General features: G+C 43.3%; 5 protein-coding genes across 9 annotated transcripts; 3 read left to right on the top strand and 2 right to left on the bottom strand.

Moving 5' to 3' along the window:
* The first annotated feature begins 37 nt into the window (after window positions 1–37).
* On the top strand, window positions 38–5059 carry Oscillin (glucosamine-6-phosphate isomerase Oscillin). Of its 4 annotated transcripts, XM_076125929.1 has the most exons (6): window positions 38–282; window positions 1052–1131; window positions 1967–2211; window positions 2304–2671; window positions 2743–2916; window positions 4623–5059. In XM_076125929.1, exons 3-6 carry the CDS (start codon window positions 1986–1988, stop codon window positions 4689–4691), a joined length of 837 nt encoding a protein of 278 aa, XP_075982044.1. In that variant the 5' UTR covers window positions 38–282; window positions 1052–1131; window positions 1967–1985; the 3' UTR covers window positions 4692–5059. The 4 variants fall into 4 exon arrangements, with proteins under 4 accessions (XP_075982044.1, XP_075982045.1, XP_075982046.1 ...); XM_076125930.1 differs by lacking the exon at window positions 1052–1131 and having other exon boundaries at window positions 1972–2211; XM_076125931.1 differs by lacking the exon at window positions 1052–1131 and having other exon boundaries at window positions 4874–5059.
* Window positions 5060–5098: 39 nt separating this feature from the next.
* Window positions 5099–7584, bottom strand: RfC4 (replication factor C subunit RfC4). Its single transcript, XM_076126165.1, has 4 exons — window positions 6983–7584; window positions 6077–6298; window positions 5592–5828; window positions 5099–5510 (listed from the first exon to the last, which is right to left on the bottom strand). Exons 1-4 carry the CDS (start codon window positions 7358–7360, stop codon window positions 5286–5288), a joined length of 1062 nt encoding a protein of 353 aa, XP_075982280.1. The 5' UTR covers window positions 7361–7584; the 3' UTR covers window positions 5099–5285.
* Window positions 7585–7934: 350 nt separating this feature from the next.
* On the top strand, window positions 7935–11838 carry Vps2 (vacuolar protein sorting 2). 2 transcript variants are annotated; one of them, XM_076125848.1, is made up of 6 exons: window positions 7935–7983; window positions 9485–9674; window positions 10114–10326; window positions 10615–10712; window positions 11042–11139; window positions 11339–11838. In XM_076125848.1, exons 2-6 carry the CDS (start codon window positions 9507–9509, stop codon window positions 11443–11445), a joined length of 684 nt encoding a protein of 227 aa, XP_075981963.1. In that variant the 5' UTR covers window positions 7935–7983; window positions 9485–9506; the 3' UTR covers window positions 11446–11838. The 2 variants fall into 2 exon arrangements, with proteins under 2 accessions (XP_075981963.1, XP_075981962.1); XM_076125847.1 differs by having other exon boundaries at window positions 7935–8206.
* Window positions 11839–11912: 74 nt separating this feature from the next.
* On the bottom strand, window positions 11913–16977 carry LOC142980455 (lysoplasmalogenase TMEM86A). The gene is made up of 4 exons (XM_076125849.1): window positions 16752–16977; window positions 14188–14372; window positions 13326–13707; window positions 11913–13240 (listed from the first exon to the last, which is right to left on the bottom strand). Exons 1-4 carry the CDS (start codon window positions 16770–16772, stop codon window positions 13157–13159), a joined length of 672 nt encoding a protein of 223 aa, XP_075981964.1. The 5' UTR covers window positions 16773–16977; the 3' UTR covers window positions 11913–13156.
* A 548-nt stretch (window positions 16978–17525) lies between these two features.
* Window positions 17526–19983, top strand: Noa36 (zinc finger protein 330 homolog Noa36). Its single transcript, XM_076125855.1, has 6 exons — window positions 17526–17783; window positions 18204–18354; window positions 18930–19041; window positions 19128–19412; window positions 19504–19599; window positions 19737–19983. Exons 1-6 carry the CDS (start codon window positions 17644–17646, stop codon window positions 19892–19894), a joined length of 942 nt encoding a protein of 313 aa, XP_075981970.1. The 5' UTR covers window positions 17526–17643; the 3' UTR covers window positions 19895–19983.
* Window positions 19984–20348: the final 365 nt, after the last annotated feature.

Genomic DNA, 20348 nt, shown 5'->3' with positions numbered 1-20348 from the left:
TGTGTTTTGTAGTGCGACAACACCTCGCGCTGGCTGTCAGTAGTGTCACGTCGCCGCGCCGGTCGCATGACGCATGACATTTGCTGGCGTGCGAGAACTAACGTCAGGCGAGTTTTGATAACACTTATCACTAACAAATAGGTTCGCAAAGTGGGCGGTCGTTCATCGTAGTCGTGACCGCAGAAACCGCCGATCACACGGATCACATACCACATATACCAATAATATCATCAAGCAGATAGCGAACACGACAGGAGAGCGGCGCGACCTCCACACCTAGAGGTGAGTGACCTCCGCTGAAGGTTGTTGACATAAATTGGCAACGCCGAAAATACTTTAATAAACAAAAAAAACACTGCAATTTGTCCAAAAGTCTTACGAATTATTGAGTTCAGACAATTATTTTGTTTACAAATTAGAATTCAGTTTGGGAACTTCGTAACAATAACATCCTCAAAATTGCCTAATGGTACAGCGATTGTTGTGAAAACTTGTTATGTCTAGACAAGGAAACAGGTTCTGTGTGTCACTCCTGCCGACCGCGGCAGTTGGCACAAACAGGTCACACGAAGATCAGCGCGTAGGTACTTATTATTCTGTGGCGTAGGTATATACCTACTCCATGAAAATACTAATTAAAATGCAAACACTTCACTCACCACGCGATTTTAATGAATTTATCCTGCGTGCGACGCTTATACACAGAATTACCTACTTATCATTAATTTATTTCTACAGTACATACCTATTTTAAACATTTTCTGTCCTTCATCCTTCGGTAAGTTTTCAGTTTCTTTAAACTTAACACTGACACCGATAAACACTACTTTATATTCACACTCTTACTTGACTCGACATTTGGCGATGAGTGCGGGTGAAACTTTTCATTTCAAGTTTACGCGGGAAACAACTACTTACTTTTTTTTAATTTTACATTCTTTTGTAGGCAGCCAATGTTATAGCGTCATTTTTCTGTAACTGATGTCTTTAAAAAAAGAAAATGTGAATAATTTCTTAGGCACATCCTTACTTCATGTACCAACTTTCGTAGATCACGGAGTCTGGGGTATCGTACGTAGCTCAACACAACATAAACTTTATCGGCAGGCCTTGGTGACAACTACCATAAAGGTAGGTATATAGCTACCTACTTAGCTTACATTTTTTATATTGGAAATAAATCTAAGTTATGTAGTTATATCATTCAATCACAATGATAAACGGCGATTGCCATTTCTGGCTCGACTTCAGTAACTAAGGTTTTAATTATATTTTGAATCCTGTAACCGTACGGCGTAGGTATACATTAAACATAATATGGAAATGCCATTGATAAGATGTGTGACTGTGCCGCAAAGTAAATATAATAAATTATTTAATAAATAACATATCGCAGCAATGTTTTTATTTAGGTATATCGGGGACGATGACACTTTATCTGCAGTGTGCCAATAACACTTTAATCGTTGCGTTCTGTAATCACTTGTATTGTTTGCGAAGTAAACAGAAAATTATGCAACAATAGAGCAACTGTGACATAATTTCAAGTTATGGATAGGTTTTCCTGATACTTAGCATCTTTACCGACGACATAGTAAATGATATAAAAGACATAGGTAAATAAATACAAATATTTGACTTGAGTTTAGCGGTTGGGAATCGATAGGTGTTTGTCAACACTTGCATTAATCTGTATACCTACTAAGTATTCTTTGTATCTACAGTATGTAGTAGGTAGGTACTAGTAATAAATAATATAGGAGAACTCAGGAGGCTCTAGCACTCCGCTTTGCCGGTGTTTTTCACTTGATGGTCAACATGTTGAGTGAAATGTTAGACTTGATTAATTTGTCACTGTTAGCCAAAACGAACCGACGCGGGCGCATCCCCCTGACGACGATCGTTAATCGCATGGTAGGTACCTGGTAAATAGCAAATCAGTAACACGTGATGTGTTATGTTTCAGTAAAGTTGAAATAAAAACAATGCGGCTAATAATCCTGGAGGACGCGTCGGTGGTGGCGGACTGGGCGGCGCGCTTCGTGCTGCAGCGCATCACACAGTTCGCGCCCGGCCCCGGGCGACACTTCGTGCTGGGCCTGCCCACCGGCGGCACGCCGCTCGGCATGTACCGCCGCCTCATAGACTTCTACAAGGAGGGCAGGATCTCGTTCAAATACGTCACCACTTTCAATATGGACGAGTACGTCGGTGAGTTTGGGAATCGTTAAAGATTTCGTATAAGATATGGTGGACATGGTGGTGTTTAGTAATTAAGGATTAACACCGTCCGTGTGTGGCAGGTCTGCCGCGCGACCACCCCGAGTCGTACCACTACTACATGTGGAACGAGTTCTTCAAGCACGTGGACATCGAGCCGAGCAACGCGCACGTGCTGGACGGCAACGCGCCCGACCTGGTGGCCGAGTGCACGCGCTTCGAGCGGCTCATCGCCGAGGCGGGCGGCGTGCACCTGTTCGTGGGCGGCATCGGGCCCGACGGACACATCGCCTTCAACGAGCCCGGCTCGTCGCTCGTGTCGCGCACGCGCGTCAAGACGCTCGCCTACGACACGCTGGAGGCCAACAAGCGCTTCTTCGGCAACGACATCAGCAAGGTGCCGCGCCAGGCGCTCACCGTCGGCGTCGGCACCGTCATGGACGCCAAGGAGGTAACGCTCGCGCTTCTACTGCGGGCATAGGGAGAAGGACGTGACGTAACGAGACGCTCGTGTGTGTGCAGGTGATGATCCTGATCACGGGCGTGCACAAGTCGCTGGCGCTGGCCAAGGCGGTGGAGGAGGGCGTGAACCACATGTGGACGGTGTCGGCCTTCCAGCAGCACGCGCAGACCCTGTTCGTGTGCGACGAGGACGCCACGCTCGAGCTGCGCGTCAAGACCGTCAAGTACTTCAAGGTGAGCTCACCGCCGCTACCGCCCCCTCACTACCGCTACTGACACTTTATTGACATCGCATACGCTGGAGTAATGTCCATATAAACTTAGTCGTCGAAAACGCAGTATATCAATAATGTCTCAGCAGTGTCAAACACCTAAAATACCTCTACACTGATCAGACGCTATAAGGTACCCGCGGGTATTAAGGCCTAGCTAAGGGAGATTTGTAATAAAATTAAGAATATCCAATATAATCAACCAGTTTTTATAATAATCAGTCATGTACTTATATTACTACCGAGTTTAAACAAAAAATAGCTTCTAAAGCTTAAAACTAAAACATTATATCACTTTTAAAAAAACGCTGTCTTTAGGCCTTATTATAATAGGGTAGGGTAAAAAGGCCTATACTATAAACTATTCAAAAATCAACTTAAACTAAGTAAATTAGTATTCTTGACATCAATAATCATTAACATAAGGCAATAGAAAGCATAGTAGTCTTAATAAATTAAAAAAATGTCCTTATTCGCATCCATCAGGACATTGAAAATCATCAGTATATTCTGCAGTCAAACCGACACATTCTTCGTGGTACCACTTAGAGCATCGCGAACATTGCCTCATAGCATCATCCATTCTATCTTATTTGCAAGCATGACAGTACCGATCATTTTTTTTTGTGATTTATTTTTGTCAGATCGCCTTCTGACCACAATGGTCGTTTGGGAGGCATCGTGACTGTAAGCACTAAAAACAATAATATATAAATTGAAAATATAAACTACGTATATACTACCACTAAAAAACATTTTAAAAACACGCTCCTACTTATATAGCAGTTAAAAAAATAGGAGTATAATAAGGCCTATTGTAAAATTTTATGGGCCTTAATATCCGCCAACCACCTATTTACAGAAAAGAATAATAATATAATTTTTATAACTACAAGTCTCTTAAAACGGTAATTTACAGACAAGCATACATTAATTAATAAGCGGACAGTCAATACAGGTTTGTAAATATGATATTTTCTAAACAACTTACGTTTTACTAGAGTCAATTTTTATAATTCGTGCTGCTGAACCGCACTTCTGAATGATTTCGACGATATTTGCGGGAGGAGAAGTGCTAGAGTGCGTCCGCCACTTTGCAGCGACTTGTATACGCTCTGAGCTTGTGTGACAGTAATCTTGATCGTCAACTACTGTATTTCGTACGTTTTTTGTGATTTAGGCCTTATTACCCGACAGGCCTTAATACCCGCAGGTACCTTACTAGCTGTATGAATACAGTACACTAACACTGCTTGCTTCTTAACATACAACCTACACGCTTTCTCAATATATGTATGATTTAAACACATTTACTTGTGACTTATAACATTAATCGAGGAAAAGTAGATATAATTTTCCGTTAGCTAGAACTAGAAAATAACGTTTATGGGCACTTATATGCTAACGAAACTACTGACAATAATCGTTATTACTTTGTATAATATATTTATTAATTTCAGCTCCGTATACTTCTTTTTAGATCTCTATGTGTTACTAAATTGTATATAATATGATAAGTATGTATGATTGTATTATAATATAATGTGCATCACTGCATGGCTTGTTGGGAGAGGGCGCATGTTGACAGTGTCGGTCGTGGCGGAGTGTGACTGTGTGGAGTGCGGAGTGTGGGGGAGTGTGGCGCCAGTCTGACGTGTGTGTGTCCAGGCGCTGAGCGACGAGCACCAGAAGATGATCGAGGACGTGCCCGTGGAGGAGCAGCACGTCATACACTGAGCGACACCACCACGCGCCCTCTCCGACAACAAGCAACATACTCAATATTACATTATATTATATTAGATATAACATACCTGGTGCTAATTATTGTACACCTAGTCCAAATTTTAATACGTTTAAAGAGAATAAGTAGAGAGTCGAGATGATTGAGTACAATTGCATGATGTGGTGTCTTGCAGAGTCTCATGATGGAGCACAACAAACTGATCGAGATCGCGCGGTGAACATTCCACTACTGAGATAATCGCGTGCGCACGATGCGATCGTACGCACTATTTTATAACTTACAATGTTACGAATTTTATATAATAGTAATTATAATGTATATGTGAAACGTAATCGGATAATAAATTTTATATAAAACAGTTCGATTGTATTATTTTCTTCAGATAAAAAATGTAAAATTATAAGGCGAGTAATGCAATTATCATTTATTTACAATTCAATATAACACACATACACCAAACGAGCATAGCCCAAGTATCACACACAGTTAACGGTAGTTAAAGTGAAAACTTAATATTATACAGTACACGTTCCGCGTGTCACACGGATAAAGTCTGGCATGACAGTGCCGGTGGGGGCGGCGCACTAGGCGGCGGCCAGGCCGGCGGCGGCGCGGCAGCAGCGCGCCAGCAGCGCGGCGAGCTGCAGCGGGCTGGCGAGCCCGTCCGCCACGCGCACGTGCGTCACGCCCACCTCGCGGACGAAGGCCAGGCGCAGCGCGTCCGGCGCCTCCAGCGTCTTGCACACGCGGAAGATGTTGCTCACGATGTCCTCCGCCGCGTACCCCAGCTTGCACAGCTTCGCGATCACCTGCCGAGCGCCGACGCTTTAGTCTTACGAGGTGACACGAAAGGGGGGCGAGAGATGAGAAATCGTAGCATCGCACCGTACCTTGTAAGCTTCGTGTATGTCTTGTCGCATGCAGGCTTCGAGCATGTTGCGCACGAGCATGGGGTGAGGCTCGTCGCAGACCTTGAACACGTGGTCGGCGCTGACGTGCGCGAAGCCCTGCGCCGTGGACTGCAGGTTGTTGAGCGCCGCGCGGAGGTCGCCCTGCGCCGTGAACACCACCGCCGACACGCCCTCCTCCGTGTACGACAACTGCTCCTTCTCACATACTTCCAGTACCTATACATTATATAATACACCGAATAACTTATGCTTGGCTTTATTCTCCTTATCATTATCACTCAAGGTTAATTGAAGGTTGAGCTAGAACTGCTAGATGATACCATATACCAAATGTTCTGTTTTTTATCCCATTTTGATGTCAAATTATCACCCAAAGGATAGTTACAAAGTTAGTAAAACCAAACTCAATGCTAAAGATCAGCGCACCATGATTACAGATCAACAAGTTAAATGAAATATATTACCTTGGCAAGTATCTGTGCATCAGTGAGTCGAGAGTAGCGCAGCACGGCACAGCGTGACTGTATGGGCTCAATGATCTTCTCTGAGTTGTTGGCAGCAAGGGCGAAGCGCGTGGTATGCGAGTACAGCTCCATTGTGCGGCGCAGCGCTTGCTGGGCACCCTCTGTCATACTGTCAGCCTCATCCAGGATCACCATCTTGTGTCTCCCCGCTGGCAGTGTCACCTTTTCCAACAAAATGTTGTTAATTGTTTCTAAGCACTATCTTGCAGTGGAAAGTAACATTTACGACCGACGTAAGTTACGACCTAAGGCAAGTATTTGAAACTAAAATCATTTCTAAACGCTTCTAAAGTAATGACAATATTAAAGTCAATTATTATTTGTTTTGTTTTCTCTATAAACAATTAAGCTGCAGAAATTGCACATTTTTGTCTTAACTTATGCCCTTTTAAATGTTAGAATAGGACAATGCAGAAATATTGATATGCTTCTACTAGTGAAACCCTTGTTCACTCATACATAGGAAGCAAGTTTTCTCACTTTATATGTCACTTTTTATTATTGATTGAGTACTGAAGTTTCGGAAGGCACATTAAATTGTGGGTCCCGGCTGTACTTGCTTGCTTGAAAGTCTGACAACCAGTCTTACTGAAGGGTATCGTGTTATAACCTAGTTAACTGGGTTGTGGAGGCCAGATAGGCAGTCGATCCATGTAAAACACTGGTACTCAGCTGCATGCGGTGAGACTGGAAGCCGACTCCAACATAGCTTGGAAGAAAGGCTAAGCCATGATGATGACTGAAGTTCTAACATAACGATTATTCAAAAGGATGACGTTGAGTTGAGATGTTTTCTATGTAGCTTAATAAAAACAAAACTATGTAAAACCACAGATGGTAGTGAACCTTTTGTTGTGCGAACATTTTGATCTTGTTGCGCACGACGTCGATGCCGCGGTCGTTGGACGCATTGAGCTCCAGCACGGCATCGCGGAAGGCGGCGCCCAGCAGCGCGCGCGCCAGGCACAGGATGGTGGTGGTCTTGCCGACGCCGGGCGGACCCGCGATGATGATGTTGGGTGCATTGCCCGTACGCGCGAACACCGCCAGCCGAGACACTGTATCCTCGTTGCCCACGATATCGCTGAACGTCACCGGCCGGTACTTCTCGATCCACGGCAAGTGGGACACAGGTTTACTTGAACCGCTTGGACCTGCGCTTGGTTTTGAAGCCTTCGGTGGAGCTTCGTCCACTTCCATAATAGTAACATCATCTTCGCTCATTACTAACGGTATTATTATACGAGACTTATAATCAAATCAAAGTTTACTCAAAACAGTAGCTTAGCGCGCGATTACATGCCCTGAGAAAAGTCATTGTCAAAATTGATGTCAAAGTCAAATCAAATTTTCAAACTGTAGGTAGGTACACATTGGTCTAAGAAAACTCAGGTTAAAATAATAGGTGATAAGTATTAATCTAATCGAAAAATAAGGCATGTTTTTATTTACAATAGCTGGCCCGCACAACTTCGCTTGCGTCACATAAGAGAGAATGGGTAAAGAAATCCCCGTTTTTGTGACATTTTTTACTGGTACTCTGCTCCTGTTGGTCGTAGCGTGATGATACGTCTACAGCCTTCCTCGATAAATGGGCTATCTAACATTGAAAGAATTTTTCAAATCGGACCCCTAGTTCCTGAGATTAGCGCGTTCAAACAAACAATCAAATAAACAAACAAACAAACTCTTCAGCTTTATAATATTTATTATTTGGAATTTCAGCTGTACTAATTACACACTTTCCCTATTCGCAAAGTTTTTGAACGTCTTTGTTGACTTGACATTGACAGCTGGCTTGACAGTAATGACATTGCGGTGATAAAGACTTGTGAAAATCCTACTTGGTTTGTGTAAACAATATTTTATTAGATCTTAATAAAATATTTAAAAAGAAGATAAAGATAGCCCAAAAAATATTATTTCTATCATATGAGTAACAGTGTGTGAAATTCCATCGTAAATATTGAGTGAGTGACCTCAGTCAGGGGATGGTGAATCATCACTCCAAATAGTTGTCTTTGCTGTTATTTAGCTAAATCGCAAGTTCTTGAGATATTAATCCGACAGGTAAACAATTGTTTTAATATGGCATAGTGAATAATTTAATACTATGGTATGAAAACCCCTAATATGAGGTTACTAGATGTTTTCCTGTAAGATTTGTTTGTGATTAGAACCAGAATTAACATTAAAGATAATTATGTTATTCTTAATTTCAAGCTATCCAAGGCCACAGCATAATAATTAAGAACCTATTATTGTTTATTTTAATGATGCCAACTTCATTTACAGTGATTAGCATCACCCACACTTGTAATTTAGAGACATTAGAAATTAGTTTACAAAGTAACTAGTGTTTAATCAAAATTTTAATTCTTAATTTAAATATATGAAACTCAACTCATTACTATGAATATATAAAATTACTTATACTTTTCTACAACTTCTCACTATGCTATTCAAACTACAATGTGAAACATGTGTGACATGTGTAACATGTCTGTCACCAAACCATACAGTAGTAGGTACCAGCTACTTGTTCATTACTGTCTCTGTGTCTAGCACTGATATGATGCACTTTATTTCACTAACATAAATTGTCCGTATTTATGCAAAATGGAACCACACGACAATTTTTAACACGTTCGCTGCCCCTGACGCGTATGTGCGTTTTGTAGAACGCACATACGCGTCGCGGGCAGGGAACGTGTTAAATTTTAACTTTTTAGTGGATTACTAATATAGAAGTGGTCTAAAACCTTATACAAAAGAGAACGACTCGATTTTCGCCTCAGAAATATGGTTTACAAAAAGCAGAACAGAACCAACTACAACTGATAGTATCAACATCTTTTTGTATAAAACCTTTGATATCTCAAAAGTACGTATTTGCTGTATGGTGCCTTTTTGCATAAATACAGACAATTTTTCTTATCTGTATTTTAAAGGGAAATTACATCATCCATGTGCTGCACTAGAATTTATTTATAGGAGTAGTCTGTGCACTTAACAGAGGACCAAAGAAGTAATGAATTTAGTCTATTGCTATAGGTACTGCGCTGTTTTGGTAAACTACATAAGCAACAAGAAAACAGGCATGAAATAGGTAAAATTAAGCTGTTTATTGTTGTTTGTTTGTTTGTTTGTTTGTTGACAGGAGCATTTGTGAATCAATATTTTTATCTATGCAAATTTCTTAGCTATGAAATCGGTAAAAAATCTTAGAAACAACTTTTTAATCTTATGCAAGACTAAAACCTGACACCTCTATTAACAAGCCATCTATTTTCTATTTCAGTGCTATAAAGTTTGTCATGCTGTAACCTAAAAAGTCAACATTTACAGGTTCCAGGTGAGAGCAGCTATCATGGAGTGGTTATTTGGTCACCGCATGACGCCGGAGGAGATGTTGCGCAAGAACCAGCGCGCGCTCAACAAGGCCATGCGCGACCTCGACCGAGAGCGCATGAAGATGGAGCAGCAGGAGAAGAAAGTTATTGCTGACATTAAGAAACTAGCTAAGGAAGGACAAATGGTTTGTATTCACTACTCTTGCAGTTACTGCTACATTTTTATTAGAAGTTTATTAGAAGAATTAGCACACTGGAACCAGAGAATAGTTTTACCGATAAAGAACATTATTTTTGATGATATTGTCTATTATGATTTTTCTTGCTAGAAGGAAGTTTAGTACACAGTGACAGTTTGTTGATTAATTGCAATAATTAAATATATTTTTTTTATACAAAAAAATATTGAAAATGTCAAAGTGTGAATATGATCTTCCTAGTGACTGCATAGGTCTGCCACTATCTACATTTAACTGGCATATTTTATTCCTACATACATGGTGATAGGTATATTGCTTTGGCCTAATATTTTCCGACGGAAGATTTATAAGGTAGACTGGTCATGCTCCAGGATAATAAAGGTGACTTGTTAAGTGTTGTTAAGTGAGTTGTTGTTGTGTGAAGGATGCGGTGAAGATAATGGCGAAGGACCTGGTGCGCACGCGGCGCTACGTGCGCAAGTTCATGCTGATGAAGGCCAACATCCAGGCCGTGGCGCTCAAGATCCAGACGCTCAAGTCGCAGAACACCATGGCGCAGGCCATGCGCGGCGTCACGCGCGCCATGGCCACCATGAACCGCCAGCTCAACATGCCGCAGATACAGAAGATATTACAGGTATACGTCACACCACCACCATCACCTCCACCATCTCTAACTACTTCACTCTAATGTGTTTACACACGCCTGTCTCTCTAACGACACTTCGCGCAGTAGTTGACATAGTGCACCCATACCACTATGTTGACAGTGTCATGGTCGTCTGAGTTTGATTTCCTTACGAAGCGAATACTTGTGTGCTTTACATAGACAAAGTTAGATAAAAAAAAACGGATCTCATGCATCCGTTTTGTTTTGTAACGATTGTACAATGTAGTAATAATGAATTTACATTTTCGTTTGCAGGAGTTTGAGAAGCAGTCGGAGATCATGGACATGAAGGAGGAGATGATGAACGACTCCATCGACGAGGCCATGGAGGCGGACGACGACGAGGAGGAGAGGTACCACTCACTCTCACACTCACACATTGTGCACTTGTCTCATGCATCCATAGACAGTTGCGCTCACCGGTCAGGAAACGGTCTGTGGGTTAGGCAAACCTTGGCACGATCATTCCATAGATTCGTGACCGCCTAGCGGTATCTGAACTGACCGCCTCCGTGCTTCGGAGGGCACGTAAATAGTCGGTCCCCGTTGTTGTCAATGAAGATAACTGTCGTTAAGCCACGTCAAAGGCTTTCGGGCTGCATAAACAACTCTGACATAGTCAGTTGAGTCATATTGTTGATATTAAGTGAAGTAATGTGTTTGATGTGTATGTGTTGTGCAGCGACGCGGTGGTGTCTCAGATCCTGGACGAGCTGGGGCTGCAGCTCAACGACACGCTGTCGGGACTGCCGCAGGCCACCGGCTCGCTCTCCGTGCCCGGTCAGTACTGCCACGCCTATACTGCGTATTTAACTCTCACTACTTAAACTAGCTAAAATTATAGATTTGAGACTGATCCTTGATAATATAGAGACCAACAAATAAAGACTTAAGATATAATAACAGGCTTCCCAATTACATGTTTGTGGTACTTACGTTACTAGTGAACGATGATAATAAAGTATTGTTTGTGCATCAGGCGCGGCGAAGACCCCGGCGGCGGCGGCGGCGGTGGCGGGCGGCGCCGGCACCTCGGACGCCGACGCCGAGCTGCAGGCGCGCCTCGACAACCTGCGCCGGGAGTAGCCCCCCCCCCCCCCCTCACACGTGTGCCCCACGACCGCGCCGGCCTTCACCTCCTACTTGCACTCGTTCTACATTGATGCCGCGTATTTACGAAGTAGTGCGCGTACTCGCCGGGCGGCGGGCGCGGTCCGGATATCCGCAGAGTGTATATAGTAGGAGTGACCTGCAGACACGCTAGACGCTTGCTGTCGTGCGACGCGGGAGCCGCGCCGCCTCACTATTGTTTAAATATGAATTATATAAAGCATATTGTGCTGAGTGTGACCGTCGCGCCGCGGGTGCGCCCGACACCCGGCGTCGGTCCACGCTAGCGTTGTACACACTTGTTGTTAAGTTATTGTACACAGTAATTAAGTTTTATATAAGTATATTATAATAAATATTTTTATATGATGCTCGTGTGTTATTTGTGTCCGCGTGTTCAGTGTGCGCGGAGGAACAAAAGGCAAGGCAAGCAAACACCCGGGTCACCGGTTCAGATCGTTTATATTGTATGCACATACATTATAATGTAAAGGTATAACTAATCACCACGATATAACATTTAATAAAATATTGGTTTACATAAAAATCACATCAATAATTACAAGTATAAAAGGTGGTAGCGTGCGTGTACGTGTCTGCGCACGTATACGTACACGCACGCCTGCTCACTAATACATACAAGGTATGGTAGTACATGGGTACAGTGCAGGGTACAAGTATGTATGTAACAAGTAGATATGTTTGGATCGCTACCTCTACGTCTAACTACTCACTGCGTGTGAAGTGCGCCTCGAACTACGCCGAGCGCTGGAGATTCATTACGACGTGGTGTGATGTGTGCCGTGACGTCACACACACGCACACGCACACACACATCACACCGCTCGCCGCCGCTACGCTAGTACTACAGACACTACACTAGTAAGTATGTGTGCGATTACGTCGCGTGAACAGACTTGGAAATAACAATCAAATGCAACCGAAGAAAATATTACGACGTCATGGAATGTTACATACTTGCAGTGACACCGAGCGCTGAGCGGCGACGAGACGCGTCTCTTTAATACGATACATACTATACATATAATATATGAAGACAATTAGACATATAGCAGTACTTAATATATCAGTCTTAACAACTACAGAACACGTGGATTGGTCTGAGCCTCGCCTCGACCTGATCGCTGTCTGTTCTCACCCCACTGGGAAGGAATATTTGAAACAAAACACCTCGTCACCGACACGTTTCCGCGCCGACCCCGCAACGGACACGCACCGGACGCGCACCAGTCACGCGCTCCACGACATACACTTTGGCACTGACACCGTCGCACGAAGCACCGGCGATACCGATACACACGAACAGGAACCATCTCACTGTGACGTCACACGCGTACACGTACTGTCAGTACTGTACCACCCACACCGACCCTCAAACCGTAACAGGAAACACGAAATTGTATAACTTTTATAAGAAGACAGTAATCGATCACATATCACAGACTGATTGTATCCAACCACGTTGAATATTGTGCGGAGCGACGCTCTTGTAAACGCTCATATAAAATATACTATACCTATCTACTAACGTAGTAACAGAATATCTAGGGTAGTCTAACTACAACACCGATACCGCGAGTACATAGCTTACGAACTAGAGAGGAAGATGACGAGAGAGCGCTCCTCGCCGCCGGAGAGCAGGGCGCCACACGCAGCGGCGCGCCGTTCACGCGCTCGCCTCCGCGCCCGCCTCCAGCGCGCTCAGCGCGATGCCCAGCTGCCCCAGGTAGTACGTCGACATCACCAGCACCTGCACACACACACACACAAACACGGGGATCAACTAGAGTCTACTAATACACACAGAGACGTGCTCGTACCCGGCGCGCGCTCACCTGCTTGTAGGGCACGGGGCCTCCGAACAGGCTGTAGCCGAGGATGGCGTCGGACACGAGGAACAGCAGCGCGCCGGCGGCGGCCTTGCGGCCCCGCGCCGCGCCGCGCCACGCCATGGTCGCCAGCAGCAGCGCGTAGCCCGGCACCAGCGCCCGCAGCGGGCCCGGCGGCGACAGCAGGCGCAGGAAGGCCGCCGTGGCCAGGTACAGCGCGGCGGCCGTGGCGGCGGCGCGGCGCCGGAACCCGAAGGCGGCGAGGTAGGCCACGTGCGCCGCGCCGAACGCCGCCATGCCCGCCACGAAGTGCTGCGGCCACACCAGCAGCGCGTCGCCCAGCGCCGACAGCGCCAGCCCCGCCGCCACGCGCCGCGCGTACCCGCCCCTGCACACGCCGCCACCTCACTCACTGTGCCGCTCCTCGTCGTCTACCGGTAGACGACGAGCTCCAGCGACTGTTCTATATCGGTATGCTATACTGATCTGCCTCGAAATTGACTCGGCTCGTCTCACGAGACGGTACTGAGGATCATACGAATCTAAACACTATGGATAGAGGCATCAGAAACGTCGTCATCGACAATACGAGGGATAATTATAGAACGTCGAATTATCAATAACTGCGACTTAATCGCCTCCGATCTCCATTGTAAGTAAATAAACAGCGATGAGTTTATCGTCGCAGTTGTGATGTAAAGGTAAACAATATACTCGTATTATCGATCAGATTGTTTTGGCAGTGTTATCTAATCGTCGGTATGAATGGTGTGAATGCACTGCGTAGGACGGGACGTCCGCGGTGACTGGCGTAGTAGTAACGAGTAGTCTAGCCACGGCGGGTACTGGGTGTACTGAGTGTACTGACTTGTGGTAGGGCAGTGCGGCGAGGTGCAGCGCCACGGCCAGCAGCAGCGACAGCACGGGCGCGCACTTGGCGGCCACGGCGCCCGCCGACGGCGAGCTGCCGCCGCCCGCGCCCAGCGCCACGAAGTACACGCACACGCACTTGAAGAACGGCACCAGCCGCCCGCTCACGCCCACGCGCTTCATCTGTACCATCACACAACAATACTATCAATAATACCACACTATTCTAAATACCTTACAACGTCTGCACCACTGACTTCCTTTATAATCGACTAAGTACACGGTGATGCCAGACACAGACAAATTTATTTATACATAAGGCTACATACAAGAGCGTGAGGTCTTTGGATTCATCCTTCGGCCAAGACAGTTTATATATGCTTCGTTATCTGTACGTGCAGTCAGGAGGGTGGACGAGACACACGCGATACCTAACACGAGTCACGCAGACGCTGCACTTAGCTGACTTGATGACTCTCAATGACGAATCAATTATTGAATAGGCTATTCAATCGGTCGCTCGATCGCTATTAGCGATCGAGCGACCAGATAGTACCTAACTAGGCGATATTGTGTCTCCTCCTGCAACACAGGTGGGACTCCCACTGAGGACTAAGTAGTAGTAAATAAGCATAAAATAAGTAAGTAGATGAGTAACACGAAACCTTATTAGTTTTGTAATGTTGAAGGGGCTGCCACCAAGCACGCAATAGACAATATGCTGGACCATCCCTGTTGGACCAAATGCTCGACGGTCATAATCTCTTGAATCCACGGAGTAGATTACCCGTATAACCCAAAACACTAAATTGTCATATGCTCCAGAGGGAACTGTAGGTATGAGTACTAATAAATCGTGTTGTTCCCTTGTGCCATTACCTATCTAACACATAACAGTTTCGGCCTCCGGCAGTGTCGCGGGCGGCCAGATAGTCTAGACAAACGACTCTTTAGCATATTTCTGTGTAAAAGGAGCGTTTGTTCTTCCCAGGGATATGAGATCGGGTCAGCAGTTCAGCCGCGAAACCGTCTTTAACTAGATTAGGGTAAGTACTTTCACTCTTACGGAATTAGCATGGATGGGATATCAGGAATCAGACTGACTAAAACTTCCGTGTAAAAATAATAAGTCTTGGAGATCTGTGTCGCAAAGTATAAAACTATTATGTTTTCTATGGTATAAGGCTAAAGGACTAATGACAATTTTCTAACAAGGAACAAAACCGACTGACCCGAATATCGAACTCAATGCCCAGTTATCAGCAAGTGCGTAGTTTCTGCCACTGAATCATTAAGTTAATGAATATTATTAATTACCTAGATCTGTATTGCTTACTAATTGACCTCGTTATTCTTATAATAGATATACCTATAATACTTTAGGTCAGCTGCTATAAAACCACTAACACTAGAGATTACTAATGCTAGGCACTTCGACTTTTTCTAATTACTTTTTTTCCTTAAAAAAATATTTTAACTCTTATTGCACGCAATCGCGATCAAAGTGAGGTGTTTTCTTTAGTCGTGCGTGCTCTTTACATTCCATAAATGTTTGAAAACTTAGCTATTGCTAACACTTTCACCACGAATATGTTAAGTACCTATACAGAAACTGGTTGGACTACCGAGGACTTGAATAATCGTTGTCTTTAGCTTATTCGCGTGCAACAGAACATTTATTGTTTCCTTTATATTATGGAAACTTTTAACCTTTGAACTCAATATAATAAGTAGTTGTTAAGTAGACGAAGACAGAAGCGTGTCACAACTCAATTGAGAGAGGAGCTCGATAGTCGTTCAATAGTCATTGATACCATGCTCTATCTATCGAGCTATTGAGCTACAGCTACCTACATCATGTAGGATAGGATAGATGACGTAGGGTGACTTCTACTTCAAATAATTGATCGTAGTGTTAAACTTCAACTTGGTGTGATTTGTGACGTGCGGCTGGCGTGTGCCCTTGATCACTTGTTATTAATGATACACCGCTAGCGGTTTACGTAAATACCTTAAACGCGAATATTTCAAGGCTAAAATTTAGTTGCGATTTTTTACAACTTGCTTATCGAACACAATCATGCTAACATTTCTCAAAGCCTTAGTTAAAGTAAGTATTTGCATACATTACCTAAAACACTTGTTAGATTAATTAGGTATAAAAATGCAATCAGTGCCTACTGGGTGTACCTGCGCAATTAAATAAGTAGACACTGAGAAGTGACTGATTTGTTATTAAATTAAACTAAAAGTTATTGAAACACGAAGTTTATTAACGCAGTTAATATAAGGTATTCAGTCGGTATAAATAGATACCTAGCTATAAAGTTAAGTACATACATTATTATAAAAATAGAAATCCATAAATAACTTAATTAGCTTTTGCATACATAATGCTGTTATATTTTTACTATCCCGTTGCTCAACTGCATAACGACAACAAGACCTACACTTAAGCTCGTAAAACGGTCGATACCAAAACAGATGTTAGTCTATTTGTAAATAGGTAGGTATTTGCCTAACTTATTTACTTAATTAAACGAAACAAAACAAAGCACTAACCAGGTCTAGTGGAGATATCATTGTATCTGCGTAGTGTGAGACTTCCTTCTTAACAATAAACAAACTACGCGCGACTGGCCGAACACATCAGCTAACGAACAGTAACAAGCGACGTTTGACTCCCCGCGACGCGAGGACGGGGCACGAGGGGATCCGAGAATAAAAATAAATGTTTGTTTTGATTCTTGTTTTGATTACTGTACAAGTGCGCAGCTATAACACTGTTTAATTTAAACGACGCTCTTTGTTGAGTCACTTCTGAGCTTCTACCGTGCCTTACAATTTAGTAGAGTTATGGGAATCGTTTAGAAATTGGTATTTTCTGCGGCATGACTATTGATTTTGTTTCTAAAGTTTATCATTTCATTTTAAACGCCATATAATCGTCAGAGATGTTGAAACGTGATAAATGCATACACTTTTATGATTACTTGGTCATAAACATAAACTCCAGAGTGCCAAAAAAATATTATTTGCATCTCTGGGAAAAGAAAATTACATGTATTTTATCATTACCAAACGAACATATTATGATCCGTTATACGCAGATATTATAACGTTAAATTTAAGAAGGAAAACTACTGAAGATTAATTAATTCAATGTTTCAATTTTTCTAATACTTATAGCATTGAATTCACTAAGTAATAGCCTTCTTCGATAGTTAATATTTTATAATACCAAAATATAAGGACAAGTTCATGATTTCACGCACGGTTTTATGAAGAAAATTGAAATGCTTTCCACACAGACTTTAATTGACGTCTAACGTCATTGTCAATACTGTCATTAGACTCGCTTGAATGTCGACAAAATTCTTCACAATTTCTCCATGTAATCAGTCAGCTGATATTATCGGCATTTAACTAACTTGCTCATATAGAACTATAGATAATGCCTAAAAAGAAGACTGGACAGCGAAAAAAAGCTGAGAAACAAAAGCTGCGTCAGAAAGAGATTCGCAATGCACGCGAGAACGTTGACCTGGCGCAGCACCCATGCAACGTGCCCATGGAGTGCGACAAGTGTCAAAAGTAATACTCCTCTTTCTTGTAGCACCTCACACTTACTCTCAAAACAAGCCCGATAGTCGCTGCTTACGACTGGATTGCTGTTCACTTGCCACGTCATATTTTGTCTTTTACATGATTGTGAATATCTTTTAATTTCAGCCTGACACCGCGTAAAGTACTTTCTGTGGGAAAAAGTACCAAGAGTAAAAAAAATACTTGTTATCCAGTTGATAATACTATCTGACTAACAGAATTCATCAAAACTGTTCAGTAGTGTTGGAACAATTGAGTAACAACTTCTTTCTTTTGCAGTAGTTAGTTTAAAACTAAACATGTAATAAAAGATTCTTGGTTAGTTTATTAATTAAAATAAGTTTAAAGGAACCGAAGAAAAGTATGCATTTTGTCACATTTCATTAAACAATGTATGTTTGTTGCTAGGAAGCAAAAGAACCGTGCATTCTGCTACTTCTGTCAGGCAGTGCAGCGGCTGCCGACGTGTGCTCACTGCGGCAAGGTCAAGTGCATGCTGAAGTCTGGGGACTGTGTGGTGCGCCACCCCGGAGTGTTCACCACTGGACTTGGCATGGTGGTGAGTTATTTGCTACCATATTATCTATCACACAAGCTATCTGAAATGTATGAATTACTACTGACACTAAATGTTAACAAAAAGAAGTCAATATTGAAGAACTACTGGTGTTGCAACATTGAAGTAGAACATTCAACTCTGAAATCTTAACTTGAAGCTTTTTGTGGTTTTCATAATAATGATGGTAGTTTGTTTTATGTAACTTGTGTGTTGTGTAATGTAACTGGTCTGTCGGATCACTCTCTCAACTGCTCTTATTTGTCACATACTTTCTATTTTATACCTTTAAGCAGAACATAATGTTATATAATTTATTAAATTACTGCACCATTTTGTCCACTCTCATAATAATACGCATATTTGTATTGTTATTCAATTCACAAACTGTCACTGCTCAATATTGTGTGCTCACATCAATTTGACTTTAACTAAAAATAGTGATGGATGGTTTTGTTTGGTTTCTCAGTCAGTCCTTATATGGATATTATCCCATAATTTATAAAAATATGCTAATATATTTATTAAAGTGAAACAGTTGCTAATGTTGTGGTGTTTGCGGTGTTGTGTTGCGTCAGGGCGCGATCTGTGACTTCTGCGAGGCGTGGGTGTGCCACGGCCGCAAGTGCCTCACGTCGCACGCCTGCACCTGCCCGCTCATGGACGCCGTGTGCCTCGAGTGCGAACGTGGTCTGTATCTCATGTCACATTCAACGTATAAAACTGCTAAATGTAATTTTTGTAGAAGACAATTATTAGATGAGCTAATCTGTTAGGTGTTTGGGAGCACGGAGGGCGCGTGTTCCGATGCTGCTTCTGCTCGGGCTTCCTGTGCGAGGACGACCAGTTCGAGCACCAGGCGTCGTGCCAGGTGCTGGAGTCGGAGACGTACAAGTGCCAGTCGTGCAACCGGCTGGGCCAGTACTCGTGCCTGCGCTGCAAGACGTGCTTCTGCGAGGAGCACGTGCGGCGCCGCGGCGTGCGCACGGACCGCCGCGCCGCGCCGCCCTGCCCGCGCTGCGCCTACCCCACGCACCTCACCGCCGACCTCAGCATGTCCAGTAATTATCATTATTACATTATTCTTACCGTTTCCACTAGTCATGTCAACGTTCACTACATTTATAATACTATGTGTTTGTGTATCTGCAGCTCGTTCGCATCGCTACGGACGACAGGGCGCGGCCGCGGCTGACGACGATGATTACGGCGACTCCAGTTACGGGGACGCTGGATACAGCTATTCAGGTGACTACATTACGTATTCTAAGTAACAAAAAACTGATAAAAAATTACATATTATGTTATGCTTTGAGTGACATTGACCTGACCATAATACTATAATACTAGATAAAACGATCTCCTTGATTCCACCCTGGTTACAGGTGAAGGAGACGAGGGCGGAGCGGAGGGAGGGGACTACTCGTACTCGTACTCTGAATCAGAGGAAGATTCTGATGACGACGAGGAATCGGAAGAGGGATCCGAAGAGGAAGAGACGGCACCCGCGCCAGCGCCAGCTGATAACAACAAAACGAAGTAATCTGATTATATACTTACCAGCATTACCATCAAGCTGTGGACTCACTTTTAATTGGTTGACTATATAATAATTATCAAGTTGAATATAAATATTTCTTTCATTCACATTATCCTGTTATCCCCGCCCGCTACTCAAATCGAGTTTAGGATGCATTCTAAAGTTACTCAGACTAGACATAGGTTGTTATTATTAGTACTAGCTGACCCGCGCAACTTCGCTTGCGTCACATAAGAGAATGGGTCAACATTTTCCCCGTTTTTGTAACATTTTTTTACTGGTATTCTGCTCCTATTGGTCGTAGCGTGATGATATATAGCCTATAGCCTTCCTCGATTCATGGGCTATCTAACACTGAAAGATTTTTTCAAATCGGACCAGTAGTTTCCTTCAGCTTTATAATATTAGTATAGATGAGAAAATTAGATTTAATTCATTTAATTTATTGCCATTTTAT

The sequence above is a fragment of the Anticarsia gemmatalis genome, chromosome 18 (assembly GCF_050436995.1).
Source record: "Anticarsia gemmatalis isolate Benzon Research Colony breed Stoneville strain chromosome 18, ilAntGemm2 primary, whole genome shotgun sequence".
In the NCBI taxonomy this organism is placed as follows: domain Eukaryota; kingdom Metazoa; phylum Arthropoda; class Insecta; order Lepidoptera; family Erebidae; genus Anticarsia; species Anticarsia gemmatalis.
This window is presented reverse-complemented; position numbering and strand designations above follow the sequence as displayed.